This window comes from Nannobrachium achirus (assembly GCF_963921795.1).
Source record: "Nannobrachium achirus genome assembly, chromosome: 12".
NCBI lineage: Eukaryota > Metazoa > Chordata > Actinopteri > Myctophiformes > Myctophidae > Nannobrachium > Nannobrachium achirus.
The window spans coordinates 59976991-59997482 of NC_137832.1; the positions used below are offsets into that span (position 1 = coordinate 59976991).

The 20492-nt window shown below is 43.5% G+C and overlaps 2 protein-coding genes across 2 annotated transcripts in view; both read right to left on the reverse strand.

The window, feature by feature from the left end:
• The window catches only part of LOC308296068 (phosphatidylinositol transfer protein beta isoform-like), a 59311-nt gene extending 53720 nt beyond the window's left edge, over window positions 1-5591 (reverse strand). Inside the window, exon 1 of the mRNA XM_080739185.1 lies at window positions 5547-5591. Within this exon, the coding sequence (XP_080595311.1) occupies window positions 5547-5566 (20 nt within the window). The 5' untranslated portion in view covers window positions 5567-5591. The remainder of the gene's footprint in view (window positions 1-5546) is intronic.
• Window positions 5592-11195: 5604 nt separating this feature from the next.
• The window catches only part of ttc28 (tetratricopeptide repeat domain 28), a gene marked incomplete at its 5' end in the record, with an annotated part of 518726 nt that continues 509429 nt past the window's right edge, over window positions 11196-20492 (reverse strand). The window contains 6 exons of the mRNA XM_080739232.1: window positions 11196-13094; window positions 13222-13329; window positions 14544-14673; window positions 16108-16131; window positions 18615-18691; window positions 19721-19952. Of these exons, the coding sequence (XP_080595358.1) occupies window positions 11488-13094; window positions 13222-13329; window positions 14544-14673; window positions 16108-16131; window positions 18615-18691; window positions 19721-19952 (2178 nt within the window). The 3' untranslated portion in view covers window positions 11196-11487. The remainder of the gene's footprint in view (window positions 13095-13221; window positions 13330-14543; window positions 14674-16107; window positions 16132-18614; window positions 18692-19720; window positions 19953-20492) is intronic.

The window sequence follows — 20492 nt, forward strand, 5'->3', positions numbered from 1 at the left end:
GCACACACAGTAACTGTAACTGTGCTCATTCACTTCCTTTTCTATTACAGGGTGTTCCTCTTCTGTCCACCACATGAGAGGATAAAGTCCTCTGTGTTTTACTACTGTACCATCGTGTAGCCTGACTGTATCTTCTTAATACGTTGCTTTATGCGTTTCATCATAGTGGTTATTTTTATGTAGTGTGGCCGTTTTATTGTTGTTGACCGACCTACCTACCTACCCACCCACCCACCCGGGTTCTGCAGGTGGCTCTTAGCCATATCTAGTAAAAATGCATCAGATTTCCATTGCTGAATGTTACATTGTGCCTGTCAAAGAGATTGAATGAAGTAAAGTAACACGAAGCAGCAGCACGTTGGTTTTGGTTTGAGGAAGAAGAAGAATTCTGTCGGCGTTGTGTGGATCTAAGGTTAATGCTCAACATAAGGTCAGCCAAATCACAGAACAGTTCAACCACCGAGGGCTGTGGTGTTACAATAAGATCACAGGACAGTTCAACCACCGAGGGCTGTGGTATTACAATAAGTCACAGGACAGTTCAACCACCGAGGGCTGTTAGTATTACAATAAGTCCATTGATAGATGGCTGCTCAGTGAAGACTCATGAAGGGCCCAAGGACAATGAATAAAACGCTCAGCTCCATCACTGTCAGGTGTACCCTGAGGCACCAAAACATGACGTGTATCTCTAGTGTCTACATCAGGGGTCTTCAACCTTTTCAGGCCAGGGACCCCTTAGCTGCCTGAGAGAGAGATGAAGCAGGGAGGGACCCCCAGATTCCATATAGTTTCATCGTTTGAAAGCACAATCATCAGTGTATTTTGGATTCATGTCAATTTGTGTTATCAGATATGTAACCACTTGAACCGTCAATACTTCATAAACTTAACCTTTCACTCTGTACTTAGTCTGCTCTTTTTCCCCAATACAACAAACCTCTTTGCCGAAAATAGTCGATCTACAAGCTCACAACGCCTCGCGTTGCGAGGCGTGGTGAGCTTGTAGATCTGCTACTTTTGGCTAAAGTTCTCCGAATATGGACGCTAGGGTTCACTGGTTAATATGAAAAAGGAGAAAACAAGTTTCTATCACACAAAGATTTGGAGGACCCCCTGTAGTAACTCTGAGGACACCCTGTTCAAGACCCCTGGTCTACATCATTATAATTCTACTTTGAGCCGTTATGGATATTGAACACAGAAATCCGTCTCTGAAGTGGATGGTATTAATGAACTGTGGTTGGGAATAGAATGCAATCACATTCACACGACATTGATTCTCTATTACACCACTACCGAGATGTGTGGATGTAATGTAAGAGTATACATCAGCAAGATAAGGTGTGTAAATACGCACACGATAAAGCAAGCAACCTGAGCCAGGTTACATTCAAATCCAGGAAAGACCTTGACAGCGACCAGATGTCACATAGCTGGCCTGCAAGTCTCCTGGGAGACCAACCGACACAAACTGTGATAAAGCCGAGAAGGAGGACAACTGCAAGTCAAGTTTGCAACAGAACAGTCGAAGTCATCATGACGTGATGACTTCAGTAGATGTATAGTCAGTCAGTCATGTTTGATACAGTCTGTTTCTAGTGAAAATGTAACTAATACGGTGACAGTAACATTAGTGTTTTCTCACCATCAGCTGATTCTTCATATCCATATGAGTCAAACCGCTTAGATCATTTGTTTATGTTTGGAACACAGTTCTTATATGACACGATATGACAAACATCTATGGGAATTCAGAATGGGGGAGAAAAAAAACGCGAACCAGGTAGGATGTGTAAATGACATCAAACTTCTCTGCTCTATTCACACTGTTATGGGAAAACGGTCAATAAAAGTTCTCTCTTACAAGTTTGTGTAAGAAATGACAATAGACAGGTGAGTGTGTAGATGAATAATAAAAAGCATGTTCCTTTTTTTACATTGTTATTACATAGTTATAAATAAAACAAGAGATCAGTCAATAGTGCAATAGCCGCCTAGTGCAGTTGTGCACTGACTTGCAGTTAAAGCGAAGGCAAACCAACTTGGCTCTCTTGTTTTAGGTTCAATTAAAAATGTGAATAATCTAAACCTGCAACTATAATACAGCATGCGGAGAACACCAACATCTCTCTATTGCCCGTAATCTCACTGTTGACAAAGGTCAAGCTATTTTAATGGAAGGCACAAGGCATTATGAGCTTCACTCAAGAAGGATTACAATGTTTCAAAACGTAACAGATTTACATAACAAAGAATTAGGGTATGTTAGTCCCTTGCTTTACTCCGTATAGTTAGGTTGAACAACAGACTTGATATGAGTTTTATTATTGCAATCCATGTTGTTTAGTGATGTGATTTGCTGTAATATCACATCACACCTCTCTATCGTAACTAAGCCACCGGTATGTCTATAGACAAGATCAGCATGTTTGAATGCTATGTCTAGTTTGTCAACCTAAATGATACATTTCTAATAGTCAAACAATAACACAAATGTCCTGTTCTTCCAAAAATAAGGTTAATGAATAATACTGCTCCAATGCGACGCTGCCAGCATTATCTACCAGGACCAGACAATTTTTTTGGGGTAGTGATGACAATTCAGTCTACAGCATTATGGTAATGATGAGTGTACCTGCACAGCTATTACTCATGAGTCGTACTAAAGATTATATACATATGTGCTGATTACATTAGTGTTATTTACAAAGAGCAGAGCAGATTAAAATGAACACAAATTGTTCCCTAGCACAGCTGACTCCATATACTGCTGTAGTAGTATACAAATAGGTTTCCGACTGACATCAAGTCAAACGTAGATGTGAATTCAGCTGCTGGTGGGCTCATTGTCTGAAAGATAACCAAGCTGTTGACTCAAGAGAAAACAATGTTGAGTGTTGGTGTCTATAATAAGAAAGGTAGGGGAGCGTTTCGCTGTTTCTATGTGTCATCTTTTCGACACCCAAACCTAACCCTTACCCCTAACCTCCGTGAGGTGTGTCGCTAACCCTCCCGACGCTCCGTTGCCGAAATGATGGTCGTTCGAAAGGGAGAGCATTGTGATGTTGCTGGAGCCCACACATACAACCTTAACTATTGATTGGGGATTTAAATCTCTCTGGGAGATAATAAGTAGCCAACCAAGTAACTCACTAAGAAACTGCCTTTCTATTAACAAATAGGCAAAAGCTGGCAGTGAGGGTTTGCCTCCTGATTATCCACTATAAAACATAATTTTGTGAAAGTATAAATATCTTTAAACTCTGGCTAACGTTTCTGGACCATGGGTCTTCAACAGGGGTCCTCAGAGTTACTACAAGGGGGCTGCCAAATCTTTTGTGATGTGATTCTTTTTACTTTGACATTAACCACTAGCATCTCTATTCTGAGGAGAACGTGAGACGAAAACAGTAGATCTATAAGCTCACAACGCCTTGCAGCGCGAGGTTTGGTGTTGAGAGGGCTAAAAGAGCAGACCAAGTTTAATACAGTATGTAATGACGGTTGAAATGGTTAAATGTCTGAAAATACACATGAACATGAATCCAGCGTAAACTGACGATAGTGCTGTCAAACAAGTCTATGAATCCATGTATGAAATCTATGGGAAGAGTTTAATCTGCAATACAGTTTAACACAATTTAAAAAGTGGGGGTGAGGGGTCCCTGCTTCATCTCATGACTATCTCTCAGCTAAGGGGTCCTTGGCATGAAAAGAAACATTAACCTGAAGACCACTGGCTTAAGGTTTTAGAGGTATAGACAGATAATGCCTCTCCTTTCTCGAGCATCTTCTGACCAAAGTTCAGTCAGATAGCTAGCAAAGTTAGTTCAGAAACTTCAGATAGCTAGCAAAGTTAACATAACTAATCTCAGCCAACCAAGATATCTCACACAACTGACCCCAGAAGAAGGGGGACAACCCCCCTCAAATAGCACTCAGAGTTAGTTGATCAAAGTCATCATTATCTCTCAAATATGATTGTCAGAAGTGGACCCAGGCTTGTCTGTACATGTCAAGTAGGTTTACCATGGCTAAAAACTAGCTGTTAGCTAGCCTAGCAATAGCTTCCATACAGTCACCCCACTCTCCTGGCTATTCCTGTTCCGTAGTAGTAGTCTAACAATCCCAACGCCCAGAAGGACACTCGCGCTGTCATTGACTGGATAAGTTGTCAGGGCAACCGCTTGACAGCTACTACACAAGCACAAAGGTTGCCCCGTGTCATACATGACCGTCATGTTTCCACCACAACCTGGCTTCTCGTGAGGTAGACAAAAGAGCAACGGTTTGAGCTACAGACGTCAGATTTAATAAATAAAGTGCTTACCCAAGTCTCATTTCGGTCAGAAATTATGCCGTTTAACCAGAATGACAGGCCGCTGCCGGATTGTTTAATAAACAAGCATTTTTATCCGACACATTTCTGCTTTCCATTGTTTTCCCAGAGCCCTCTAGTTGAGAGTCGCGTCATATGACGGAGATGACGCGACTCTCCACTAGAGGGGGAAATACAAGGGAAAACAGGATAAACATGCTTTTAATTAAACAATCCGGGAGCGGCATGTAATTCTGGTTGAACGGCATCATTTCGGACCAAAATGAGAATTGGGTAAGCACTTTATTTTTTTTTAAATCTGACGTTTATAGCTCAAACCGTTGCTCTTTGTCCACCTCACGAGAAGCCAGGTTGAGGTGGAAACATGACCGTCATGTATTCAGGGCTACCGTTTGTGTTGCCCTGACAACCAACCGACTGTCCAATCACAGCGCACCAGTCTCCCCCCCAAACGATGGGATCTCTAGACTCTGTAAAAAGCCTGTTCCGCTCGTTCCGCCGCCTGCCTGCCTGCCTGCCTGCTTCACCAACCCACCGCCGCTGCTGCCTATCTTAGCTTAGAAAGCTAGCCATAGTAGCTAGCCAGTTGTGGAAACCAAAGAACTTTTAACAATGTCTACCAGATAAAAACACGTCGTTATAAAGTCTCAAACAAGTATTTGAGAAGGAACCGACAGACTGAAAGGCAAAGGGAGGAGGTGTGTGTTGGAAGCAAGCTGCCTGCTGTCACACACATTGTTGTGCTGCTGTCAAAGCCGGTAGGCCGGACGGACAGGGGGGAACGTATAGCTCTCTCTCCAGTGGCGTCAGTTCAGAAAAAAGCTAAGGTATGGCAACATGACTGGTGTCTTCCTCGCGCGCGTGCAAGACACCAGTCATGTTGCCATACTTTAGCAACAGGCACGATGAAAAGTACATTTTATTATTCCCCCTGTTAGCCAAGGTATGGCAGCTGCCATAGCTTTGCCATACCCCAATTGACGCCTCTGGCTCTCTCTTGAGCAATCCCACCCTTCCCTCGTGTGTTTGTCATGGTCAATCCGAAACTTTTTATCCGCCCAAAACCGACCAAAAAGAGCTATTTAAGGAAGCATGGCCGCCCGCGCCGGCTAGCGGAACAACAACTGCCTCCTCGCGACAAAAAGTAGTTGTTTAGTTTTACCCCTAAGGTTTTTTAAATAAGTAAAAACCCTTTAACACTTACTATTCCTTGATGAGGACCATCGTCGCTTTTTCTGGCCAGGGCTGCCTGCGTACAGTCACTCACTCGTCGTGCTGACGTCATGTGTTCTTATGAGCAACTCGGTCGTTCCGCCCCTAGACGGTCCGTGATTGGTCAACGTCGGTCTTTCAAAGACCCTCCCTCTTTTTGTGGGTGTGATCACAAAAAAAAGGAAATTAAAAACAAAACAAAATGAAAATAAATTAATAAATAAAAAAAACAAAAAACATAAAAAAAAAAAACCTGGCGTCCCTACTTGGACAGTGGTGGGAAAAGTACTCACTTATTTTACTTTAAGTAAAAGTATCAATACTTAAATTAAGTCCGGAATTCAATATGTACTTGAGTAAAAGTACAAAAGTATTGGCATCAAAATATACTTAAAGTTGTACTATGTAACTTTTTTTATAAAACAAATCTTAAAATTCTCCTAACTATTAAATCACAAAAGTTTTAGAAGATCCGCGCCGTGAATTTCAGCCTGTAAAGCCTTCTCTGTATGTAAACTGAGATCCTTGCCGTGGACCGGATCTCGCGCCAAAATTGCGTCATCACACTACCGGCCAATCACAGCGAGGGTTATACAACTGCCGGCCAATCACAGCGCATCTTGAAGTGGGGTCGCTATGGCAGCCATATTTGTTGTCGCCCGTTTGTACCATCCCTTCTCTAGGTAATTTCGCCTACCAGGCAGGGTGAAGGAGTCCGTATCTCTGGAATTACTGAACGCACAGGAACAAGGGACCCCTTAAAAGATAGATCTCAGCGAGGTGGAGGCAGACGCGGGGGTCTGAAGGTACGAAAAACGTCCGAAAGACGCGGACGCGACCGCGGTTTGCTATAGGGCTAATGACCACTAGTTGGGCATCTTACACAGTATGGCTTTAAAGTAACAAAAGTAAAAGTACAAAATGTTTTAAAATAGCAGATCTACAAGCTCATGTAGCTCACAACGCGATGTGATGCGTTGTGAGCTTGTAGATCGGCTATTTTCAAATAGCCAAGGTATATAATGGGGCTAAAGTGGTTCATGTATGTTTTATAATATTTATAATATAGATCTGCAAAGTAACCAACTAAAGTTTTCAAATAAATGTAGTGGAGTAGAAGTATTTGAAATTGGAATTATTCAAGTAAAGTACAAATAACTCAAAAGTCTACTTAAGTACATTACTTAAGTGCATCTACTTTGTTACTTTACACCACTGTACTTGGCCATGTCATTCTAGACAACATTTCTAATTTCTCTAAAAAAATAGTCTAACATTTTCCATGGTCAAATGCAGTGATGGAAGAAGTATTTGTAAAAGTATCAATAATGCAATGTAGAAGTCCCATATTGAAAATATAGGCCTACTAGAGTAAAAGTACACATGTATTTGGATAGTAGATAGAAAGGTAGAAATAAAAGTATAAAAAATTGTAAATAGGCCTACTTAAGAAAGTAAAAAATACATCATAAAAGTACAGAAGGCCTACTCGAATTGAGTACATTTTTTTTTTTTTTATTGATCTCTGTTCCCCCTTGCCTCTGAGATGTGGTGGGGTAGAATGAAGTAAAAGTATTGATTGGAAATTGTAAATACCTCAAAACCTAAAACAAAATTCCTCAAATTTGTGCCTAAGTACAGTACTTGAGCACATTAGTTACATTCCACCGTTGTCAACAAACAACAGCCCTAACTGAACCGGTGAGACAGGCTGGTTCAGTTATTAGCGCTGGACAGCAGTATCGAGGAGGGATGGTTCCTATCCTGGAGTACCCTTCCCACCCCTCCATGACGAGTTAGTGAGGATGACAACAAGCACGTTCAGCTCATACATCCTAGTCCCCCTGTACACCACAAAGCACCACCATGGCCAGTCCTTTAAACCACTGGTTCTCGACCTGTGGGTCAGGACTCCCAGGGAGGTCCCCAGATGATTAGCTTAATGTGTAACATTGTTTTTTCACTCAACTGTAAGCATACCAACATATAGAATAGAGGGTATCGACACATTTCTAAAGTGACAATTTAAGGATTTTTTAATACATCTAAAATGATAAATTAATCATTGGCCAAATTGTCAAATATTAGAGGCTGAAGTTGTGAAAATAGCCAATCTACATGCTCACAAGACCTCGTGAACCAGAGACCACCATGCATTATTTAACTGAAATATGCAATATGAAATATGTATTTATATAATACAAAATACCGTATGAAAAAAAGATGATTCTGTTCTCTTACTTTTCCAACCTTCCATTAATGATTTGAATGTCATGTTCTGAGTGCTATCATATGGGCACATTTACTAATAATTCTGACTCAATCAGGCAATCCTGGTACACTTCCCCTTCTTGAGATTCTAACTCCCTTTTCTGTGTTGACCTCTGACTTGCAGTAACTGGCAACATCCACGGACCACCTGTTGAAACCCCCTGCTTTAAACCAGTAGTGGCCACTAGCCATCAGTTTCTACAACCAAGCTTGACTCTCATGAGATCTTCACTTATTGACTTTCTTTCTTTTTCTTTTTTTTTTAAGATTAGTTTTTGGGCTTTTATGCCTTTATTGATAGGACAGTTGACTGACAGGAAATAGGGGAGAGATGGGGAGTGACACGCGGCAAAGGTCCTTCGGATCGGGCCGCCGCCAGGGCAGGCATCCATGCCTATGTGGCAATGCCTAAAGCCCTTTGCACACAGGACAGTTGCGTTTTTTTTTTGTTTTTTTTTCGTGCTGCATGAATAAAACGCTTTGGATTTGGTGTGCAATGCTGTGCGGAATCGGCGCTGCGGATCCAAAAAGGAGTCATAAAAGGAGTGATGAGTTTTTTACCGCATGCGACAAAACGCACGAATCGAACTGGATTCAATCGAGAGAAAAAAAATCGGATCCGGTGTGCATGAGGTCGTAGAGAATCATGTTTTCTTTAAAAAAGATGAAATTGTCCGTTTTATCCGTACAGATAAACGCGCCTGTGAGCAAAGGGCTTAAGTAGTATGCGCCTGGACCAGTAGGCCAGCGGGCGCCCTCACTTATTGACTTTTGACCACTGACTCCTGGATGCACTTGCACATGGACTACGATTGCAGAACTGTTGAGAGACTATAATAGTATACTAATTCATAGACTGTTAATATTGTAGCCTACTATATTCAGCCAGATTCTCACTGTTGAAAATCTGTTGATGGACTGCACTGTACACATATCACATTGTTGATAGCCTGTACACATTCATTGGTGATATACTATGTATACTGTATATCATATCTACATATGAATCATATGTATAGATACTGTATGTCCACTCGTTCAGAGACAATGCAGATATCTAGGGCCAGCATCTAAGTTCATTCTTCTTCTTATTACATTCAGTCGTGTTCCAAAATGTCTGCTGTGAAAAGGGACCATGGCTGAACAGTGACGAGGCCTCCCTCGCCACATGTTTGTGCAGCAACGATCCACCTGTTTCCGCGAGAATTTACTGTAGCATTATCTGTGGGACACCTCTGGTTAACAGCAGACATACAAGCTCACGTCGCGTCGCAGATGCAGCCGTTGTGAGCTTGTAGATCACACTCGGCTGCGGCGCCGGAAGCTGCCGCAGCACACCTTCTGCGCAATGCAAGATGGGACGTTGGAAAGTTGTGGATACGATTTTGTTTGGTGGGGCATGCAGTTCCTTGCTGACAATAATGTTAATCTATTCACTAAATGAAAGTCTTTATCAAAATAATGGCATCATCTCATTGTCTTTGTTAATAAATTACACTTAGCCTGTGTGATAGACAAATGATTGCCCAGCATTTGTTGTTGTCCGAGGTTCTATTCCTCAAATAATATAATACTCAACTGTGTTTATATTGTCATTAATCACTGTTACAGTGTCAAAGGGCCCACTTTTAAAAGGAGGAGGAAATAAGCACCCCATTTGCTAATTACCACCCAGGCACTTGTTTTTGATCCAGGACTAGGTCACCCAAACCAAGGGCATACATGCATATTAATACCCCATGTCTGAGGATGAATACTTTGGGCAATGATGAATACTGGGTGATAATTACATGCCCATAGCCTTATATTTATTACCAAGACAATGAGAAAGTATAGGACTGGATCTGGTGGATCAGCACTTTGACCATAGAGTAAATAGATTAACATTGCTGTTGAGGAACCGCCCCGGTGAACATTTTAGTCGCACTGGGATTTCCAGGATTTCCCAATCGTGTGGGTTGGGAGTTGGTTGGAAACATGGACTGCCTGCCATTACATTCAGACATTCAGTGAACCATCAAAGGTTGCTGTTTACCCCTGTGTTTTGGTTCATTTGTGCCCAGATGTATTCAAGTGTCTCCTCAGCCACCAATTATACCAAAACATCCACAGCAGCCATGTTAGCCAAACAGTTTTTCTTTCTTGAATGAAATGCCTGGATCTGCCCTTTTACGCATCTGTAAAAAGTGCCCTCTACAGACCATGAATGCAGTTTTTACTATGGTGAAAGAAATGCAAATGCCCCTCTTTCCATGCCATACCTGAAGGCAGCATTCAAGAGAATTGCCCTGTCCAGACTCTCTTGAACTTGAATGCAGCATCTTAAGTTGAAAGAATTGCCTTTTCTGTGTAGAAATTATGCCTATGAGTGGTATAACGCACCGAAAATAGGTGACCTGCAAGCTTGCTTGGAGGTCGATATTTCCACCAAAGGCCCTTTCAGAAAGTTCAGCCCCTGCCTCTCTAACATTCTCTGCACGTCCCCGACAGCTAACCAATCAGTGCAACAACCACAACATACAGCAGCAATATTCAACTGGCGGCCCCGCAGGCCAAATATGGCTCTAGAGGAGCTTTCTTGTGGCCTCTTTGCATTTCTATCAATTATGTGGACATAAATACATAATTAAAATGTGTCATTTAGTGTTTTCTTTTCTCTTTCAAAATGATATAGTTTCCTGTACTGTACTAAAGAGGGATGCTCTGAACCTAAATCACACCTGTTATCTACCTTTGTATGCATCTGTCTTAAACGTGACATTATTTGTCAGATATTCTCCTCCCCTGACATGCTTCAAAATGGAAAATAAATAAATAAAAAGAAAAGAAAAAAAAAGCCACAAATACAAGAAAGCAAACATGATTTGTTTTTTTATTGAAACAGTTTACTGATAAATGACAGATGGTTGTCATGAAACTTTCATGTTTAATCTAAAAAAATCATGGGCTAAAAAGTCATACATGGTACTTAACATTGAATAGCAAGAGGATCCATGCTTCGGAGCAGACACTCAATTCACAAAGAAATCAGGCAAAATGCCCTTTCGATTTCAATAAAAAATATTAAATCTTTTTTTCCACTCTATCCACCTTTACATGGTACAGGTTTGTTCACTTTTTAATAATAATATAAAAACGCTTAATACTGATTGTGAAACACTGGAATTAATTTACAAAACATAATAATAATAATTATAATATTAATAACAATAACAAACAATAATAACAATAACCATTAGATTTTAAAAACAAAACAAAACAAATGAATGGAGGAAACCAGTTTTACAGCTGTTGCATTTGGCCCACACAAACAGCAAAAGGTTTTTTTTCTTCTTTTTTTTTTGGGAGGAAATACCAATTGGCATTTACATCTACCTGACACACAGTTACACACAAACACAGTATCAGGTCGTTGAGTATTTCTCACGTTTGCCATTTTACAGTGTTATGGGCACAATGACAAGACACTCCAAGCATTCAATGTGCCTCTGGGGGGATCACACTCATTGACCGATCAAATCCTTTTTCACTGTCAATCAAAAAGTTCGGTGGGCCGACGATAGTGGCCCCTCGTGAAAGAAAGTGCCCTTGCTCCTCCAGCTCCAGCACACAGGATAGTTAAAATGATAAGTAAAAGTATAAGGGCCTTTTTTTAAAGTGTCTCAGCATTTAGAGGAAGGAAAAAATCTGCCGGGCGAGAGGAACTTGTATCCGTTGCCAGCAGGTAGTCTGATAGAGCGAGCACCGGGGCTACTGCTAGTGGAAATAGTGGGAGAGGGGGCCACCTTCCTGGGGTGGTGTCCGTTGGACGAGTTCTTGCTGCCCCTGTCCAAGGACTGCAGCCCCAGCTCCCGCAGCTCCAGGCTGTCTTGGGTGTCAGTGGGGGAGCAGTGGCGCGGGGAGAGGTTCAGAAGGCTCAGCACGTCCCTCTTGGTGGAGGAGGTCAGGGGACCCGGAGCGCCGTGGATGGCCCTGACGGGGCGGAGGTGCCCCTGCTGCTGGGCGGCAGCGTTGGCCCAGAAGGTCTTCAGGTTGTGGATGGCTTGGACCTTCTCGTCGATGACCCCTCTTCTCAGACGGTCCAAGTCGGGGGTGTCCGCCGACGTGGAACAGGCGGAGCCGGTGGAGGAGTAGGACAGCGCCGGGGATGGGGCGCTGCCGGCCGGGGACTGGTTGCCCGAGCTGGGGGAAACGTTGCTCGGAGACCGAGAGATGTGGCCGCTGTACGGGGAGCTGGGGTACTTGAGTTTGAACTGTGCGTGGCTGTCCAGAGTCGGAGACGGGTGGCTGCCCTCCTTCTGGGAGGACTCCGAGACCGCAGGGCTGTTGTAGCCCGAGCTTATCTTCTGCAGGGAGGAGGAGCGGGAGGGAGGTTTGGGCCTGGGGGACGACTGAGCCCGGACGCTGGCGCTGCTGCTGGGACGGCTAAACGCGCTGGTTTCCGAGGAGCGAAAGGCGCTGCTCCGAGACGCCGCCGCTCCAGCCGCCGCTCCCTCCGCCCCGGCCCGCTGCAGGCTGCCCACCGCCCGCAGATGGCTCTGCGTCTCCTCCAGGATCTTCTGGGCCAGCTCCTGAGGGTCCAGAGGGACCGTCTTCTCTTCCTGGGACTTGACGGTGCTGTCCGTCTCCGTGCTGGATTGGTCGGACTCGCCCGTGTCCGAGCTGCTGACCTTGCCGACCTTCTGGAAGGGCGAGTTGGGGCTCGGCACCAGGCAGGTTTTGACGGGGGAGGTCGGGGTGCTGACGCTGCCCCTCGACGACACTGATACAGCGTAGCCCCTCCCTGTTCCTGAACTGGACCCGCCGGACACCCCCCTGGCCCCGCGGTGGTGGCGCTGGCTGTGGCCGGGCGGCAGAGGCAGGGAGTCACAGTGGCTCCCGAGTGGCTCGCTGCTGATGATGGAGAAGCCCTCGTACTCCTCCTCCTCCCCCCGGCTCCCCGCGGCCGCGGCAGCGGCCCCGTGAGGCGAGGAGCGGCTGCGGGGGACGTGGGGATGCTTGTGGACGGAGTAGTGCGCCGTGGCCCCGCTGCGCTGCCGATGGCCCAGGAAATCGCACTCCGACTTGGAGGCGAAGCTCATAGTGGAGGCCACGGAGCTAAGGCTGTAGACAGAGATGGCGTCCGAAGCCAGATTGTCCAGGCAAGGGGGAGAGAAAGGCAGGCTGGGATATCCCATGGGCAAGGGGTTCGACACGGACTGAGCCGAGGCCAGAGATTCAAGAGAAGATGAACTGTCCAGACTCAAGCGCTTGGGCAGTTCTGTTGAGTCTAAAAAAAGAAGATGAAGAAAACAATATGGTGAATGATCTAATATGGGACTGGTGAGATGAAGAGGACGTACAGGTATGTAGATACTGTAATGTGCATAAATATTGGCTTTTTGTACTGTACTTACCAAATAGTGCCAGCAGAGACTGCAGGGCAAAGTGCAAGGTGCGGCGGTTGGCTAGTTTGCCTGTTTTTAACACCACCTCTTCTTGGCCAACCTCACACAGATCAAAGCCTGCACACACAAGGGGACAACAGTCGACACTGAGATTTCATACATTACATACACAAAGGCAAGAGAATTAACAACTTTTTATTCATATTACTTTCTGCCCAATTCAGTCATTGCCAATTCTGCCCTCTGTAACCGTACTGTGGTCCCTGTCACTGCCTGGGGAGGATGTCAAAAACCACATTCCTCCTCCACCTCTGACATACATACCAAAGGGTTTCACTGTGAGAGTGAAATTCAATGTGCAATGTATGCAGAGGCGCCCAGACGACCAACCAATAGGTGTTGCTGCATGTTTGGGCCCATTATATCAGTGGTTCTCAACCTCTTCAGGCTGTGACCCCCCAAAATAATCATATTTGAACTGTGGACCCCCCCCCCCCCCCCCCACCACCACCACCACCCTGACAAGCACTTGGAATTGTAGGCGTTGAGGCATTACATTTAGTTTGACTCGGTTCCACAGATAAATATTGTAAAAATAGCTGATCTACAAGCTCATAACGACTCACAACGTGAGCATTCTTATTTTATTTGACAATTTGGCCAATGTTTGACCAGTTTTATTGTAGGTTATTGATTACTTTTGATGCAGTAATGGTCTTTTTTCATTTCCCCCCATTTTATTAATTTAAGTCCTTAAATTGTCACTTTACTGTCATCTGCGGAGCTCCTCCCCAAAAAGGAAAATCATGTGGGGGGACCCCCCTTTCAATATTGTTTATTTTATTTTATTTTTAACCAAAGATCTAAATGCGTCACCCATTGTGAGCTCATAGATCAGTTATTTTCACTGCTTTTGTACGATGAATTACGTAGGGCTTAAAGGAGTAGTTCACCCCCAAAATGACTTTTTTCTATTGATTACTCATGCCATGGAGAGTAGAGTTCAATAAGATTTTTTGGTTTTTGTCACATTCCTAAGACAAAAATTGGATTCGAGTAAATTTACCCCCATTGATTCCGGATGGGGACCCGTTTCGAAACGGGTCCCCATCCGGAACGAATGGGGGTACATTTATTGTTATCACATTTTTGTCTTAGGAATGTGACAAAAAACTAAAAATATTATTGAACTCTAGTCTCCATGGCATGAGTAATCAATAGAAAAAAAGTCATTTTGGGGGTGAACTACTCCTTTAAGCGGTTAATGAAGATAGTGTGCATACAGAGCAATGTATGCTTCATGTTTGTGTTTCATATTTAACGGTTCTCACCAAGGGCAGCCAGAAACTCATGACAACCAGGCAGTCGCCATAGCTGGACACTGATGGACACCTGAATGGGCAGCAAGGAGAAGTCCTGCTCTTTCTCGCCTGTCTGTAGTTGGACTAGCACCTGGTGGAGCTGGAGGGGGGAGAGAGAGAGAGAGAGAGAGAGAGGAAGTCAGTGTGAGTAAAGAGAAAACGTCGCACATTTGGAAGTAACTTGACCTGGTGACCAGTGTGCCAGTGTCAGTTCTGCAAAAGCTAATGTATGGCAACATGACTGGTGTCTTGCACGCACGCGAAGGCGCATGTGCGTGCAAGACACCACCAGTCATGTTGCCATACCTTAGCAACAGGCATGATGAATTTATTTTAAGAAGTGCATTTTTTTGCTCAATGTAGAAGCTGTGAGCTTGTACATTATCCATTTTTTTTATAGCCGGCGCTAAAATCCCGGTTTTAATGGGTAAACTTGAACAGAAACCAAAACAATCAAAGTGGAACAACTTGATTTGGTTTGTTGCTTCTTGTCACCTAAAAAAAGAAAAGCTCAGAAAAGTAATGATATCTTCTTTTCCGTGATACTAGCTCAAAAGTCATTTCTCGTACTAGCTAAGAATCTGACCTTTGACACCTTCCTTTGTGAAGCTGATACTTGCACCAAGAGGCTTGAGCGTTAACAACCGAGAGCTGCCTCTGACTGTGAGGCTATAAAGGTTTTCAGCTTAAACTTGAATCTCCCCATCCTGCCCTGCGGGGGTTTCTACACACATTGCCTCGGGAACATAACTCACAGCCCTTTTATTTGAGGATTATATGGTGTTTGGAGCAGAGACACCTCTCGTAAGAGTGACGCAACTGTTCCAAAGATACTGTACTGCCTGCTTCTGTCCTCCTCCTCCCACGCCTCTTCACGTTCACGAACGGTTTTGCTTTATTTAATACCCCGGCCCCGGGTCACCCTGAAAACATTCCCCTGACCTGGAGTGAACCGTCTGTGGCTATAAGAACCCACAAACCGTCACTGTCGGGCCAAAACCTTGTATCTCCAAGTTTCGATTTTGTACGATTTTCCACGAAGTAAAGCCCTGCTTCATCAGACAAGGCCGTCGCACAAAAGTAGTGAAAACAGCCGATCCACAAGCACACAACGCCTCGCGGTGCGAGGCGTTGTGTGCTTGTAGATCGGCTATTTTCACTAGTTTAACATTTTTAAAATACATTTACATACATGGACATACAAGGTTTTCACGCGACAACGACGAAACACTCGTAATCTCGCCGATCTCTAACGGTAGCTAGGGAGCTAGCGGTGGACTGGAAAACCTCGAAAAACAATCACTTCAAAAAGGCAACTATTTCTACAGCTGCATTGTATGCGTGCAAGACAGCAGAGCGACATTAGACATCAAAGCATAATTGTGAACAATGCATGCAAGTTCATAGTGTTTAAATATGCAGGATTGGCTGCGATGTTGTGTTTCTCAGTGGCAGGGAGATGGAGAGAGGTGGGATGGGGTATAGAATGGGATGAAGAGGTGCAGGTAGAGCATAGGTCAAGGCACACACTTACCATAGCCACCATATTTTTAACAGCCTTCAGACCGCAGGTTAGAAGGGGGGGCAAGGGAGAGAGAATAGGCTTTTAATTGCATGCATTACAGGCCATTCACAAAGGGTAGAAGGGTTCACGTTAACAGGAAAGGAACACAGTTCACACGTAATGCTGTTGTGGAATTATGTTACCACGAAGTTATAAGGTTATAAGGAATTCAATAATTAAATTGTTAAACAATAACGAATAATTACATTATAAGTATAGTATTTAGATGAGCGACCGGGTGTGATGTGGCAGTATTGGTGTTGGTAATAAGCATACAGAATGTGGGTATATACTATATATACTGATGTACTGCATACAATTGTAAGATATTTTATTTGATTTGATTTTTGACTCTTATTTTGTTTTTTTTGAATAATTTAAGTAATGTGGAAAGGTTCGTTTTATTACGAACAGTGACATTGTTAAAGTAAAACGGATGTTTGAGTGTTCATGCAATATGAACTTTTATTTTAAATTGAAATGTTAATTATAGGGGAAAAGGATAGGCATTAATAAGCTCTGAGCTTCGGCCTATGCCTTTTCGATCAGCTAGAAATTGCTGTAATGTTTTATGTTTTTGTGAAAATTTTGATGAGGATCGAAATAAACTAAACTAAACTATATACAGTATACCACACTGTGAAGTTATATACAGTATACCACACTGTGAACCTATATACAGTATACCACACTGTGAACTTATATACAGTATACCACACTGTGAACTTATATACAGTATACCACACTGTGATGTTATATACAGTATACCACACTGTGATCACTACGGGAACACCATGTACATGTATATGCTAGACAATTTATCACATTTTTCAACACATTTTAACATGAATAATAATTAATAATTTTATATTGAGAATGACACAGAAAATATTGTTAATTTCTGTCTCTATGTCTCTATGAGAGGGTGCGTGTGTGTGTACAAAGTTCTGTATGCATACTGCCATTAGGCCATTAAGGCCACAAAAGTATATCCACTACCACAACCTTTTCACATTATAATTTCTACAATAATGTTTAACTTTAACTTTATAATGGAAGTCAAATGGCACTGTTTGGGCTGAAACCGTGCCTACATTTTGAGTGAAATACATCATGGATATGTCAGACTGATGCCACAGGAAGTCTGAGATTGGAGAAAAACGAGGCCCTAAAGCGGCACCATATTAGCCTACCCGGCGTTGCTGGGGATATTGGGTTGACAATGTGATGCTTTGCAATGTGTCGGGCCTGGTTATTGCGTGGTTGAAATAAGTTCTCTCTCTCCCTCTCTCCCTCTCGTCCTCCCACACTCCATCCAATGCATACAGATGAGCGTGTTTGGTACACTGTACTGTGTGTTAGTTACATGGCATACAAGGCACAATAATCCCTAATCTCCTCCTAATCGCACACCACTTCAATGCGAGCATGTGACGACGCCATTGTACACGTGAACACGAGCAAAACTTAAGCAACAGCCGGTTCATTCTCCGCCATCGTGAGCTATACGTGGGGGGGAACAAGACCCCGATTGTTTTTGGAAGACTTTGTACACGCTTCGTTTGTGGCATTTCAGCGCAGATTAAGCCATAGGTTTAGCTCTCCGCGGTGCGCGATGGTGCCTAACGTACTGCAACCCAGCCATCTGATGATATAACACCCTTGCTTTGTTCTGCCTCGCACCGGCTTATCAACTCAAAGAAACGTGTGGGCAGGGTTTGTCTTCCATAGTTCTGAACACAAGCATCAATCGCTTGACTTTTGAAGTAAAAAGACCAAAGTAAGTTATATCAGACTTAACGAATTTAGACCGGGTACACATTATTGACTATTATTATTTTATGCTTTAACTATTGAAAAATAGCAGATATACAAGCTCTCAGTGCGGCACCGAGTGCTGCGGCGTGAGCTTGTAGATCATCTATTTTTGAAAAATTGTGAAAATTTGAATTTTGACCCGATTTTGACCTGATTCTATACGTTTATTTTGAATCCTATGTTTCTATGTCAGCAATCTGGCCAGCCATCGTCAAAGAAAAGGTCCTTTTCACTTAACTGGAGCTCGGTTAGTCTGTTCTTGAGAGACTACTACATGTCAGTGGTTCTCAAACTTTTTCATGTGAAGGACCCCCTAAAATGATATGTATTTGGCCACGGACCCCCCCATCTCAAAATATTTAGTTCCAGGGACCCCCCAGAAGCACGATTATTTGAGTTACAAACAGTCGCTTTAAAAATGCATATATTAAAAGATTTGCACACATTTTCGCGACTTTTTTCAAAAATAGCAGATCTACAAGCTCGCAGCGCGGCACTCGGTGCCGCGCTGTGAGCTTGTATATCTGCTGTTTTTCAATAGTTAAATCATTCGATAATTCTAGGCCTAAATGGCTTAATAATGTGGCGCTACAGTAGTGTATGTGTGTGGTGGTGGTGGTGGTGGTGGTGCGGTGCAGGGGAGGGGAGGGGGGCCTTACCCGGTTGATGAGCTGCTCTCCTGCCTCTGAAGCAGTGATGAGTTTGCACAGAGCCTGGAGGGCCGGGGGCGGCAGGCCTGGGGGGACGCCATCAAAAAGAAACACTTAATTATTCCTACAGTAACAGACTCTGCATTCTTTGCGCCCCCCCCCGAGTGGTACAAAGTCTAAGCAGGTGGATTTCTTAATGTGGTAATATATGAAAGCTGGTTTTAGAGGACCAAGGGAGGAGAAGAAGCCTATTATATTGTGACAAGAAACTCTTAATGACTCTGTAATGTATCTCATGGCTGTTATCCCCTTTAATAATATTGAGCTAAACTGGAAGCTGTCCACGCGCTGTGCAATTTTGGCCATGTTTGTAGTGAACGATGGCTTGAGGTCCAATGGCCAAGGCTCTGACGAAGTTTGGGGCCATAATGGCGGCATCTGATCACGCAGTCTGGTGCCACGATTCTATTCCCAGGTTGGATTTGTTCAGTGTCAATCGGGCTGGTCCACATGTGCCGCTCACTGGCTGGCTGTACCACACCTCGTTGTGGTTCATCATTCAAACAATAGCCAATAATGGTGGGGAAAGCTTCACATCGACATGTACCAAACATAAAAGATGGGAAAAATCGCACAGCGCGAGGACAACTTAAAGAGTCTTTTTTATGATCGTTTCTGCCTAACTGTAACTGTACTTTAACTCAAGTACATTTTGAATACGAAACTTGTACTTGTAACTGTCTATTTCTACGATAGGGCATGGATACATATCGTCACTGTCAGGCAGAAACCTCGTATCTCCAAGTTTCAGTTTCAGTTTTTTCGTAAAGTAAAGCCCTGCTTCATCACAAAAGACTGTCGCACAAAACTAGTGAAAATGGACGATCTACAAGCACACAACACCTCGCGATGCGAGGCGTTGTGTGCTTGTAGATCGTCCATTTTCACTATTTTGAATTGTTTTTTAAAATGATAACCAAAAAAGGAAGGTTTTGGACATACAAGGTTTCCACCCGACAACGACGATATACTTAAGCAAAAGAAATGTGAGGACTTCTTCCATCAGTGTGACATTACAGTCCACCATCGTCCTTGTGTTCAGAACAACAACGTACCAAGCAGTGACTGCAGGGTGGTGCTGCACTGCTGCAGCCGGTCCCCGGGGTCCGCCGTGGGGAAGAAGACGGCGGCGGGGATGCCGGGCCCCGCCGAGTCCAGCCGGAAGCCCACGGCCGTCAGCAGGCTCTGCCAGCCGGGCACGCCGCCCACCTTGTTCTCCACGCTCTGCTGGGACGTGTACATGGAGTTACGCTGGCCGTTCTGGATCCTCTGGAGGGACTTCTCCACCTGAGGAGGAGAGAGAGAGAGAGAGGGCACTGTTTAGTGTGGCCTCTAAAAAACACTGGCTCCACATATTTGTATGGGTCCCTTCATTTTTGGTTTCCTGATTTTATTTTTTTATTTTTTTATTATTATTATTTCAAATAACATTTTCAAAAAACCTTTCAGAAAAAGCTTTTTTTTTTTCATCTTCATGAATTAACAATAACATATTTTTTTCCCCAGTAATTTCATGAAGAAATAAAAGAAAAATCTAAGACAATTCCCAAAATTCGAAAACAAAGTGTTTAAGGGGTAGTGAAAATAGCTGATCTACAAGCTCACAACCATGAATTGAATACATAGGACTTCCAACACACAAAAAAAAAAAGACCGTAAAAGGTCTTATTTGGGATGTTCTTTTTAGGCAGGGTGTTTAACTGTACTTGTACTGTACTACATTTCTATTGTATTGACTTTACTTGTACTGTTCTCTGTTTTGTCTAATAACATTTTTCAATCAATCAAAAACACGCGTTGTGCACTTGTAGATCTGCTATTTTCACT